At 44.3% G+C, this 13843-nt stretch overlaps 1 protein-coding gene across 1 annotated transcript in view; it reads right to left on the bottom strand.

The window, feature by feature from the left end:
- Nucleotides 1-11560: 11560 nt before the first annotated feature.
- Nucleotides 11561-13843, bottom strand: part of SALL4 (spalt like transcription factor 4) — a 33576-nt gene continuing 31293 nt past the window's right edge. Inside the window, exon 4 of the mRNA XM_044455270.1 lies at nucleotides 11561-12018. Coding sequence (XP_044311205.1) covers nucleotides 11584-12018 — 435 coding nt within the window. The 3' untranslated portion in view covers nucleotides 11561-11583. The remainder of the gene's footprint in view (nucleotides 12019-13843) is intronic.

The raw sequence follows: 13843 nt of genomic DNA, 5'->3' as shown, positions 1-13843 counted from the left end.
CGGCCCAGCTTCCCCGCGCCCTGGTGACAGCGCCGCCGCCGCGGACTGGGCTGGCTGCGGGCGAGGCGGCGACACGCAGGTAACGCGGGCGCTCACGCCGCCCCCGGTCCTCCCCTCCCCTCCCCGCCCCGCCGCAGCCCACCCAGTGGGCGGTGTCGCTGCGCCGCCCGCTCCCGCCGCCCCCCTCCCGTGCCTCGCCGGCGGTGCGCCGCGTCCTGCGCGCTCCTGCGCGCTCCCCTGCGCCCTCGGTGCTCCCCTGGCCCCCGCACACCTCCCAGGTAAGGCGGCCGCGCTTCCCAAAGCTCCGATCGGACTTCGCCGCCCCGGCCCGCCCCTTGGCTGAGCCGGCTTTCCAGCTTGCACGACGGTCGCGAAGCCACTTCGATGAAGGCTGCTTTCAGACGAGACGTTGCTTCGCTGGGCCAGTCTCCAAACTCCAAGTTCTTTCCTTTCTCTCCCTTCCATCATGCTGCTGCCCCGGGTACCATGGGAGCAGTGAGGTTGCCTGGTGCTCTGCAGAATTTTTAGGACTACATTTCCCCTCAGCATGCCTAACAGATAATTCCTAAGTTTTGGCTATGCTGGCTGGAGCTGATGGGAGTTGTAGCCCAGATGGCCTACCTTGCTCTGGGGACATCAGAGGCAAATACCTATAGTCGTTTTATTAAGAGAATATTTGATGCAGCAGAGTTACACCCAATCCTCAGGGATTGCTGGACTGAGCTCAGTTGTCTGTTTACTGGCCCTGAGGAAATGGAACTGGCCAGAGCCAAGGCCAAGTTTTGGGGCTCTGTGGCAGGAGGCTTACCTAAGTGGGCTCAGCTCCTCCTTGCTGTTGGCTCACCATGGCCCATTTCATCTCCTCTTTCTTTGCCAATCTGTGAGGCAGATTCAGGAGAGGCAGGCGTTGCAAGTAGAATCTCGTGCTCATTTCAAGGGTCAGGTAAGAGAGCAGAAACTGCAAGGAGCAGAAATGTAGGACCACCATGTTCCAGTGTGCCCATGATGCCAACTCACAGCAGCAGCTCTTCAAGTGCAAGGGAACCTTGGCAGTAAGAGCTCATTGGATTATGCAAATTCTCCTCAAGGACTCTTCTATCATGCATCTCCATTAACTTCTTCCCACTGATATCGCTGGCTCATCTTTTCCTACCCCCTGCTTCACTATCACTTCCCCCCTTATCCAAGGAGATACGTATGGCCACTGTTCTCTTCACTGTCCAGAGAACTGAATACAAAATGGACTGAGATAATCTTCCTTTCCTATCCTAGCAAAGAAATGGTTGAATGCAGATGGAGAAAACTCCTAGTGGATGCAGGCCAGCTCTGGTATGTGCCTGTAGTTCAGTCTACTTGGAGGTAGAGAGCGTTGCAAAGAAACAGTATTTCACTGCCGTTATCCAGTCCTCTCTCTACTACCTGGTGGAGCTCTAGAGTTGTCTAGGGCCTGCTGCATGCTGGCCCCATGTGCATCTTAAGAACAATCTGTAGCCCATTGCAACATATTTGCTAGACACTTTCAGGATAAAATCGCTTGCATCTGTCAGGACTTGGACTCCAATATTTTGACATGGAATTAGACAAGTCATCCAGATTATTGCCTGTTCAAGTTCTCTTGGATGCAGTTGAGTTTGTACTACCTGAGGATGTTCACACGGTGCTGGGATGGGTTTGTGCAACCACATTTGTACTATATCCTTGTCCTCCTGGCTAATAAAAACCAGCCAGCTGGGTCAGGGAGATGATTAGTTCCTGTTTACAGGAGGGAGTCCTATGCCACTTGAAACAGGTGCTGGTCCCATGTCACTCCTGAAGAAATCCAGAAGATCTTGATAATTTTAGGTCAATGACAAACATAGATTTTCTGGGCAAGGTCCTCAAGCAGGTGGTGGCCAACCAGCTCCAGGCACTCTTGAATGAGACTGAATGTCTGGATCCGTTTTAATCAAGCTTTGATCACCCTGTATGATGACCTGTGCTGGGAGAGAAATATGACCCTATTGGTATTCCTAAACTTCTCAGTGCCTTTCAGTGCCATCAACCGTGACATCCTTCTGGGGCAACTGTCTGAGCTTGGAGTGCAAGACACTGTATTATTGTGATTCCTTTCCTGCTCAGAAAGGCATCTCCTGAAAGTAGTACTTGGGAAATACTGTTCAATCTGTGGATTCTCCAGCATCCTTCTGGGATCTGTTCTGTTCCCCATGCTATTCAACAGCTCTTTAAAACCACCGAATGGATCATCTGGAGCTTTGGATTCCATTGTCATCAATATGCTGATGGCACCCCACTCTTATCTTCAAATGGTTAAGGCTGTGGATGATCAAAGTGGTGTCTGGTTGTGACAATAGACTGGATGAGAGCTAACAAACTGAAGTTCAATCCAGACAAGACAAGTTGATGTTAGTCTTGTCTGGATTGATCAGGTTTTAATTGTAATTTTATTGTTTTATATTCATTTATTTCTGTGAGCCGTCCCGAGGCTATATAGCAAGGGGACTGCATACAAAAACTTTATTATTATTATTATTATTATTATTATTATTATTATTATTATTATTACATTTCTATGCCACCCCTTGCCGAAGCCTCGGGGCGGCTTACAACACAATAAAATACAATACAAAAATAACAATATAAAATTAAAAATTAATAATATATATAAAAATATAAACGATATAAAAGAAGTTATAAAAGAAAAGAAGAAAAGAAAAGAAAAGAAAAGAAAAGAAAAGAAAAGAAAAGGAAAGGAAATAAGTCGCTCTGGCTAGATGAATAAGTGAATATTGTTAACAATTAAAATGACGTTTAAATAAAAAGGTCTTCACCTGGCGCCGAAAAACAAATAACGACGGCACCAGGCAGACCTCTCTGGGGAGCACATTCCATAGATTGGGCGCCACCGCAGAAAAAGCCCTCCTCTGAGTACCTACTCTCCTAATTTCTTTCACGGAGGGTTCCCGGAGAAGGGCCTCTCCTGCAGATCTCAAGGGGCGGTCAGGCATATATGGATGTAAGCGCTCCTTCAGGTAACCAGGTCCCAAGCCGTTTAGGGCTTTATAGGTCATAACCAACACCTTGAATTGGGCCCAGACTTCAATGGGAAGCCAGTGAATTTATCGGAGGACTGGAGTCATGTGAACATAACGCCCCGTTCCTGTCAGCAACCTGGCAGCTCTATTTTGAACCAACTGAAGTATCCAGACTGTCTTCAAGGGAAGCCCCACGTAAAGCGCGTTACAGAAGTCAAGGCGGGAAGTCACCAGCGCGTGTGTCACCGTCACCAGGCAGTCGTACTCCAGGTAGGGGCGCAGCTGATGGATCAGCCGAAGCTGAAGGAAGGCGCTCCTTGCCACCGCTGTCACCTGAGCTTCCAATGAAAGCTCCGGGTCGAGGAGTACTCCTAAGCTGCAGACCTTGTCCCTAAGAGGGAGTGCAACCCCATTCAGGACTAGGTTCAATTCACCCTCCCCAAAGCCCGATCCGCCAACCAACAGGACCTCCATCTTGTCTGGATTGAGCTTCAGTTTATTGGCTCTCATCCAACCCATAACCTCGGCCAAGCACCGGTTCAGCACAGCCACTGCCTCACCTGGATTAGTGGAAAATGAGAGGTAGAGCTGGGTATCATCAGAGTACTGATGATTCCGTAGCCCACACCTCCTGATGACCTCTCCCAGCAGTTTCATATAGATGTTAAACAGCAAAGGGGACAAAATGGAGCCCTGTGGTACTCCATGGCATAGCTGCCATGGCGCAGAGCCATAATCCCCCAGCACTACCTTCTGGAATCGGCCGTTGAGATAGGAGCGGAACCACTGCAAAGCAGTGCCTCCGACTCCCAATCCCGCTAGCCTATCCAGAAGGATACCATGGTTGATGGTATCGAAAGCCGCTGAGAGGTCCAGGAGAACCAACAGGGACGCACTCCCCCTGTCCTTCTCCCTGCACAGGTCATCGTATAGGGCGACCAAGGCAAACAAACAAACAAACGAACATCATCTTCTGATCAGATGCTTAGGTTGTCCAACTTGTTTTAGATGGGGTTGCACCCCCCCTTGATGGAGCAGGTCCATAGTTTGGGGATATTTCTTGAGACCCAAGTATTCAGTAGCAAGATTGCCTAATAACAGTTTTGGCTGGTGGCCCACCTATGTCCCTATCTGGGCAGGGACAGCCTATTGATCTCTAAACTAGATTACTGCAATATACTCTACATGGGACTGCTCTTGATGACTGTTCAGAAGCTGCAGCTTGTGAAAAATTCAGCAGCCAGATTAATAACAGGGACCCAAAGTTCTGAGCATGTGACATTGATTTTGGCCCAGTTGCATTGGCTGCCTATATGCTTCTGAGCCTAATTCAAGGTGCTAGTTTTTATCTATAAAGCTGTACATGGCTTTGGACCATAGAACCTGCTTCCTCTTCCAGCTGCAAATTACCTGTACATTATGATCAAAGACCAACCAAGGTAGGCTTGGTTGATGGCAAGAAGAAGAAAGGCCTTCTCAATAGCGTTTTCCCAGTTATGACCCAACTGCTATCTTTTGGTATCTTTTTAGCACCAGGTTAGGGTTATCCTATATGAAAGGGAATCTAATCAGTTTATATTATATTGGAACATTATGTCAACTTAACAAGTCTTGTGACTTAATTTGTTAAGCTGTTGCAACTTTCAAATTTGGTTTTAAAATTTGCTTTTAAATTCTATATATTTATGATTTTTGTTATTTTATATTGCATTTTATTGTATTTTGTCTGCTGTTGTGGACTGCCTAGACAGCTTTGACTACTGGGCCATATAAAATATATTAAGGAGAATAACAATAATAATTTCCATTCCTTTCCTTGCCCTGAACTAATATCTGCAATGTGAGTATATAGACAGGGAAACTGGGTGATAGCTTCTACTGGGCCTATTTGGCTTGGGTCTTTCTCTATAGCATATTTAGTGTAATAATTAATTCAGCCCTTTCTGTAATTTTGCAACCTGGAGTTTTTCCTGATATGTCCTGGCTAGATAAATAGGCCTGTATCAGATGACACAGAGAAGAGGGTGGAGCTGTGGGCCCAGAATAATCTGACTTCTCTGAAGTGACCAGGTGCATTCTGGAATATGGGGAAAGGAATGGGGAGGTGAAGAAAGGAGAAGATCCTCTCCGTAAATATAAACACCTCATTTCCGGAGCCAGGTAGTACAATGCAGAACCACAGCCAAACCACATGACTGCATTTAATATACTCCCACCCACTCAGTGTGGAGCTGAAGGGGTGTTCTTGATTACACTAAGATCAAAGTTCAATAGCATGGTTACAGTTTTTCATTCAATTTCTTTTAGAAATAAAAGAATAGGAACTCTCTACTCGAGGGCTACAGTCTTGCCCAGTTAGATTGCTCAGACAACATTTTAGATTGGAATCAGTAAGATCTAGTTAGTATTTTGTACATTTGGATTGCACCCCCTGCCTGTTTCTTCAGATTCATTCCCTCTTTCCAAGAGTTTTGTATGTTGAATAGAGAACATGACTCCACTTTATAGCAAGGGCCTCTTTCCTAAGACAAACAAGAGCAACGATCCACCCTGGATGTTATAGGCTGAATGCAGACAACCCCTTTACCAAGTGATAAATTGTCACTTGATGAACTGATTGCTCATTGATCTAACAAGTGGAGAGGCTTAACCCTCTCCCACTTCTTTCGATTACTGCAAAGGTGCCAAAGTGTGGTAAGCCCTTTCCCATATTTGCTTGGTGAGACAACACAGGCTTGGCTTACCCGTGCAGTGGAATGAGGTGTTCAACCCCTGAGATGATAATCTGGGTATAGAGCATAAGGTCATGAATGCTCTGCTCCGATCTTACAGCAAAGCACCCTTCTCTGCAAGAAAATGGCTGGTAAGCTAGAGAGAAAGAACTCGAATGAGCCATGACACCAACAGGCACCGCTTTGCATATCCAACCGCCTCTTATCATGTTGTGCAGAACCATCACTGTGAGTAACATGTGGGATTCTTAGGCCATGGTTTGTTTAGCCCAGATGCTTGCCCAGTTTGTATGGCTCAACAGCCACATCAGGCGCATGCTGCAACTCACTGTGTGGCCGGTGGTAGCATGTGAACAAGCCCAAAGTGTCTAGAGCCCAGGCTGTACAGCTGAATGCATCCCCTCTTTGAGGGCTGTGCAGGCTAATTCTGTTTTGAGGACAATGGACTATGAGAACTGTTGTCCATCAGCAGTGCGCATGTGACAAGCAGATGGTGCAGGCAGACACAAGTTGCTCCATCCGTCATCTGCACAATGGTGAAATGTGCTGTATTTCTGTTTAGATTATAATAATTACCAGTTATGCAAATCAATGTTGTCTTTTGTGTGCTTTTTCATGATGCAATTCCTATTTTGTCTATGTATAAGTGGCCACCCTACAAAGGGTTCTCTGCATTCAGCCCTCACTGCTTCGGAATATCCAAGTCATGAATTGCACTCAGTTCCAAGTCATTTCCAGGGCTGCTAAGGGGTGAGCTTTGTCCCAGTTTCAGCTCCTTAATAAATGCATTTGGCCTATTACAATTCACTTCCTAAGGGGAGGAAATAAAGGATGGGCTTCAAACAGATGTGAGGGCAGACTATTCCCATGGTTTAATAGATGCAAAGGCACTAAACATCTGTGCACATCACACACAACAAAATAAAAGAGCTTCTGTGACTGAAATACAGTCATGATCTTGGATGCCAAGACTGGAATTATTGGCAGTGCGGCAGTATTATGCATGCCCAAAATGTACACATGGTGCATTTATCTTTTTTCTCGGTCTGAGCTCTGACACGACGACTGCAATTAATTGGCCAGTTAATCACTACCAGCATGTAATAAGCCATTAGCACCTGTATCTGTGATCTGCTGGGATGGTTTTGTTTCCCTTCACCCTTTCGTCCCCCTTTCCAACAAGTGGGTGACAGCGGATATCCTTTAAACATCCATTAAATGAAGCCCTTCATAAATCCATCAGCACCAGCGAGCGGAAACTACAAAAAACTTCACCCTGCCACAGGTTTTTGCAGAGAGACCATTTGGTAACCCAGTAATGATGCACCAGTGAGTTCAGAACATACATAGTTTGGGGAGTATGGGTTCATAATCATGATGGTAAATATAAGGGATATATGCTTAGTTAACAAAGATTATTTCTTCCTCTTCAGGCCAAGCGAAGTATATTTTATCTTGGTATGCATTGAAAAGTAGACAAATGTGGTTTAAGATGAATGGCTACTAGGGAGAGGCTGTTACCATTGGGGGCACCCCATGAAATGCCCTCCCCAGAAAGCTCATCCAGAACTTACACTGTGAGTTTTCTTTTCTGTGCCAGATAAAGACCTTTTAAACAAATCCTTCAATATTTTAAAACCTCTGTAGGTGCTGCTGTTGTCCAAAGCTGTTGTTTTTACTTTGGTTATATCACAAAACTGTTTTAATGTGCTTATTGATGATATTATGTGCTGCTCCAAACCAAGAGCTTTCACTGTTGGGTAGCATAGAAATATATGAAATAAAATAAGGGGGGAAGGGGACATAGCTGAATTAGCAGAGAGCCAGTGTGGTGTAGTGGTTAAGGGCATGAGACTGGGACTCAGACGATCCAGGTTCGAGTCCCCGCTCAGCCATGGAGCCAACTGGGTGACTTTGGGCCAGTCACAGACTCTCAGCCCGACCTGCCTCACTGGGTTGTTGTGGGGATAAGATGGAGGAGGAGATGCAAGCTGCCTTGAGTCCTTTGTAAGAAAAAGACAGGATATAAATCGAAAAATAAATAGGTAGGGGCACACTAATTTAAGATGTGTAGCTATGCACTAATGAAGACTTGACTCTGTGGGTTGCATTCCTTCAGTTGTCCTCAACCAATTTGAATACCTGGCAGGTATTTTTTGTTTGGTTAAGGATTATGCTAGGTTTCCCATTTGGAGAGGGGGCAAGGAGAACTGTTGAGAAAAATATTTACAGTTAAAAAAACCTTATTGCAGCAGAAAGTTATAGCTATGGAGCATGCCCCAGATTGCTGATTTCTTGATGGGCCAGCGGTTCATCTCATCCAGTCTTCTGTTCATACAGTGACCAACCATCCCAGCATCCCACAGGCAGGTCAGAAGTGTAACAGCTCCTTCCCATCCATGTTCCCCAGCTACTGGTATACACAGGCATACTATCTTTGCTACTGGAGGTGCCCCGCTAGCCATCAGGACTGGAATGTTCTCCTCCAGGAATTTGCCCATTCCTGTTAATCCCATCCAGATTGGTGGCCTTTGAATATAGTTGTATTTTCTCCATACATACACTGTCTCTTCTTCCCATCCAAGAGGAGAGTGAAAGTGTACTGGGACAGCAGGGAATGGCCTCCTGTTCCCTGCTTTCCAGCTATTAGTTATAAGGCAGGGATGGGAAGCCTACAACCCTGCGGATGTTGCAAGACTGTGACCTCCCAACTACTACTACAGACTCCCTTTTAATCCAGATGCTGAACAAGAAATGAGCTATGAACACAGTCCTTGTCTGCCCTCCCCTTGCGGGTTCTGCAGGATGGACATTTTGGTACACTAAGCCTGATACACTATGACCAGCATCCCTCCTCCAGGTCCCTTTGCCAAAGGAAGCTACCTGGGTGGCCACAAGTGAGAGCGCTTGTGGAATCCGCTCTGCAAAGAGATTTGCCTGACAACTGCAGGGTTATCTTTTCAGTACTAGATTAAGACTTTCTACTGGGCCTGTGTCTTTTGGTTCACTTTGTTATTCTTTTAAATATTTGTACTTGTATTTTCAACTACCATATGACATGTTAATATTTTGGTGTCCATCTAGAGATCATTCGTCTTTGGGTAGATTAGAATCATAGAAATAAATTTTATTTATTTATTTTTCGATTTATATCTGCCTTTTTCCTACAAAGGGCTCAAGGCAGCTTACATCTCCTTCTCCATCTTATCCCCACAACAACAACCCTGTGAGGTAGGTTGGGCTGAGAGTCTGTGACTGGCCCAAAGTCACCCAGTTGGCTCCATGGCTGAGCGGTCTTTTATAAATTTTAATAAATTGGTCTTTTATTATGTTGTATTTTGGCTTCTAACAGCTTTTGGATAGTAGAAATGAAGCAAATCTTGCTCACACAAGCAGTTTATAACCTAGCAAAAATTTCAAGGTACGGGGAGAGAAACATCAGTCACAACAATTTTGTGAAAGTGTCAGATTTCATGTTTACTGACATCCTGAGAATGTGGTGAGGAAACTGTATCTGTATAAGACTGAAGGTAGCACTCGGAAAAATTGCAGGATTATGAGAAATTTCCTTCTCTACACAATCTGTACAGATAGTGGAATTTTAAATAACCCATGTGCAGACATTTCCGTTTAATGTTAGGCATGGAGAATGCTGGTTATGATGCACCTTCACACATAGCAACATAAGAAAAAGAAAGGTTAAATGCATCAAGTGTGAAAAAGTCATCCCAGATTTATTCTCATATCAACAGAAATGCATCAGTAGATAGTCAAAAACAAAACTACACAGAATTGACTTAAAATGTCCGTACATTCACAATGCAGAAGAGATGTGATGCTCGCAACGCACCTTTGGCATGTTCTGTGTAACAAGATCCATATTTTAGTGTAAACAGGGTATGTTCTTACTTTAAAAAGTCCAGCAGGAAAGGCACAACTTGGCAAACATTAATCCTAGCCAAACAAAATAAAAATTAAAACAATTGAACACACACAGAGAGAGTTCAGGTGCAACAACATTACACAAGTTAAAAAAATATTAAATCCACATTGTTTCATGAGCCTTCCACATGAGCAAAGCCGGACTCTAAAGTCAGAAAAAGCCACATTTTTATTCAAGTCCTTTTAGTATCAAATGTTTAGCTAAATGTTCCATTGTAGCTTTACATCAACATACAGAGAGATCCTGCAAATTCAAGAAGAGTGGGGAGGGGGAGACCAAACACAAAACAAACCCACTCACCCCCACATATTCACACACACAACGTAACCTCTTCAGATATTCCTACCAATATATCTTGTTTTGGTTCAAATAGTGCACAGTAGCCTCTGCTTGGATCTCAAGTTCAAAACAGTGGTTATTTTATAGAAAAATAGACACTTAGCACTACAAAAAGAACAAAATAGTAATAACAATAATAATAACAATAATAATAATGAGGTAGATAACTTAGAATTCAGAAGACTATTTCAGTAACCTTCATACAATACAAATGTCATCGGGGCTTCGTTTTGGTCCTCCCCCCTCCCAAGAAAATGGAAACACACAAAAGTCTAGAAGGATCTTTGGGCCCCCAATAATTTTTTCTGCAAAAGGTTCTTTGAAATGGATTGGAACTGCTGCGGTTCATGCAGCTAAACGTTTGGGTGGATTACACCCTGATTTTCTAAAGTGGAAATGTAGTAACAAAAGAGCATGCCACCTCAAAGCACATACTTCATTTAAACACAGAATTAGACAGACTTTTTTCCTACTTGATGAAAGAAAATCCTACTGGACAAAAGATCAAAATGCACAAGCAGAGGAGACATCTGCTCCTGCTAAGGGAACCATTGCCAAATGCAGTCACCTGAGATTCCTGGCTGAACATTAAAACAAAACAAAACCTCGATCTCCTAAGGATTTGATTCCCTTTCAACAGTATATACAAAACTTCCACCCCATGCTCATTCCTCTTTCCTGATGTTGAATCTCTTCCAACCTGCTACTCCAGTTCTGTGTGAGGGAAGGGAGTCCCCTCCTGCCCTTCACTGCATTGAAAAGCCAGTGTTTTGCCATTGTGTGCCTCGGTCCATGTAGTATTTAAATAAGCAGCAGTCATCAGTACAGGATATGCAAGATTTTATCATGGAGTGCTGGCTTCAAAAAGTAATCTTGTTTTCCAACAGCATCCTTCTGCATAAATTGGATTTGCGCATCTCCAACAGGCTTTATAGCAATATTACATTCAAAACCACATAAACAAAATATCCCCCACAAACAAACAAAAATACATACTACTCTAAAAGGGTGGCATTCTAGGACCTTTACCCGCATAATTGTTTTCCACATATCAGCCGTGAATTCCCAGAGTGCCGTGCCCCCTTCTTTTTAATGACCCATAGGTTTTATTCTACTCTGCTCAAAGCCACAAATAGTTCCTATGCAAGCAGTAACAAAACCAACCAACCCCCCCAAACAAGAGAGAAGAGGTAAATTTAATAACCTTTGGAATTTCACATTGTAAAACCTCTATGGTTTTACACATTAAAGCAGTCCCCATGTAAGAAGTACTTTGCAAGACCCGCATCTTTCCAAAGACAGAGAAGAATCCTAACTTGGCTTCACTTTTTTTTGCGCAAAAACAAAGGGCATGATTGTACTCTGGACAACTCCTATGAAGACAACCACCAAATCATTTGCACGTCATTAGGAAAATAAGGATACTTGAGGTGTAATCTCTTAAAAATATATATTTATATATTTTTTATATATATGCTTCTATAGCAATTTCTTCTTTTAAAAAATCCATTCTGCCTCCTCTCAAGTTTTCTTGTTCTCAATTAACAGCAATTTTGTTCTCCTCCATAAAGTGGGGGAATTGGCATTTTGGCACATTGTCTGCAGCAGTACTACTGGGTTTCTCCAGCTCAACCCCAATTGCAGACTGGGAACTATCCATCTTGGACACTGTGGTGGAATTCATTGCTACATTGATTGCTGGACCTCCTCCTACTGTGGTTGGAAGAGAAGGGATGCCTCCACTCTGGATCACTGAGATCTCATTGGTTTTCATGGCCAAGCCATTACTGAGCACAGCAGCATACTGGTTCCATGCAGCAGAGTCAAGGTTGACCGACGGAGGCACAACATCCTTAGGAAACATCTCTGACACCTTCTTTGGGTCACTGCTGAGCAGAGCCATGGGGTTATCAATGGACAGTCTCCTTCCACGGCGAGCTGAATTGTTCCACATGTGAGTTCCAACATGGACCTTACAGAAAAGCAGCAGGGTGGGGAGAAAGAAGAACATCAGAATTACATTTTAATGTCTACTGATCCTGCAAAGGGTGGCAGGGATGGGGGAGGCAAAGGTAACCATGGTCAAAGCATTTAAAGTTTGAACAGAATGAACTGGGCCCAGTCCCTGTTATGCTCAGAGTAACCTTCTCCGGGAACCCTCCATGAAAGAAATTAGGAGAGTAAGTACCCGGAGGAGGGCTTTCTCTGCGGTGGCGCCCAACCTATGGAATTCACTCCCCAAAGAGGTCCGCCTGGCACCGTCGTTACTGGTTTTTCGGCGCCAGGTAAAGACCTTTTTATTTAAACATCATTTCAATTGTTAAAACATATGATCTGGCCGGGGCAACTTCTTCTTCCTTCTCTTTCTCCTCCTATATTTTTATTTTATACTGATAATTTTAATTCTGTATTTGTAAATCAATGTATTTTTTTGTATTTTTATATTTAATGGTAATTTATTATGTACTATTGTATTTCAATGTATTTTATCATGTTGTAAGCCGCCCCGAGGTTTCGGCAAGGGGCGGCATAGAAATGTTATAATAATAATAATAATAATAATAATAATAATAATAATAATAACAACAACAACAACAACAACAACAACAACAACCTGCATCAAGTCTTGGGCAGAGCTCCATCTCTCAACTATTCACAGGCTTTTTTTTTTTTTTTTTTTGCTATGGGAAAGAAGAGCTACAACTCTGTATGCCCTGCTCTGTGCTCCCTGGGGGGAAAGGATGGTATCAGATGTGAGAGATTAAGGGAAGGTTAGCAAGAACCCAGGTGCAAGAAGAAAAAGGCATGGATGTGGCACGCTGGCCGTACAGCATCTTCCCAGCAAGTTCTGCAGCAGCCGTCCCCAGCAGCTGTGCTGGACTAGCGTTCCCAGGATCCTCCAGCCAGCTGTGTGATCCAACAATGCTGGAGGACACCAGGCTGGGAAGGTGTGATCAATGCCAATGTAATACCTATGTGCCCCGAGTTATGGATTTGAATTGTGGAGGCTATGGGATGCTTTGAGGAGAAGGGGGGGATAGGCATAAACACGATCCCCCTCATTGCTCCACATCTAAGCTAAACATATGGGGGTGGGGATAGAAAGAGAGGGGCTGCTCCAGCTGGCTTTGCTTGGCCAAGGTCCAGTGACACAACTGCAAAGGGAAATCATGCTTATGTTCAACTGAATGTTCATGGGTACCCATAGGATAGAGAACACTGTGTGATCGTGTTACCCAGTCCTGTGAAGCAGCATTCTTCTGCACTGGTCTTTAGGAGCATGTGGGTGTCAAGGCAAGGGGAGAATGCACGTGGACGTGGAGGAGCGTGTTAAAAACAGAGCTATGCATAAACTGCCTGTCACAATTCCCCAGGCCAGAGAAATTGGAAGGACCGTTTCACCAGATTTCCCCAAGGGCAGGAGAAATTCTCTACCAGTTTCTCACAGGTAGGGCTCACCATTCACAGGCACCGTAGCCTCGCCTCCTTTTTTCCTAAGGGTTTTTGGTTTTTTCCACTGCCATTGCAAGTGACCCCAGCATCAAATGTGCTAATGTTTCTTCTTTTCCACATCACCATCAGCACATTTTATAATGACGTTTTTGAGCTGACCTAGTCACAGTGAGACGTTCTCTGGCTCTCTCTTTCACTCTCTCTGGCTCTCTCTGTGGTTTTTCCTATAACACAATTCTCCATTATTCTACAGCCTCCCACACCACCTACACTTCCCGAAATGGGGGGAAAACACAGGAGATATTAACTCATGCCTTCTCTTGGGTTGTACTTCAAATGTGGGA

The sequence above is a fragment of the Varanus komodoensis genome, unplaced genomic scaffold (assembly GCF_004798865.1).
Source record: "Varanus komodoensis strain SLA01 unplaced genomic scaffold, ASM479886v1 scaffold8, whole genome shotgun sequence".
Classification (NCBI taxonomy): domain Eukaryota; kingdom Metazoa; phylum Chordata; class Lepidosauria; order Squamata; family Varanidae; genus Varanus; species Varanus komodoensis.
This window is presented reverse-complemented; position numbering and strand designations above follow the sequence as displayed.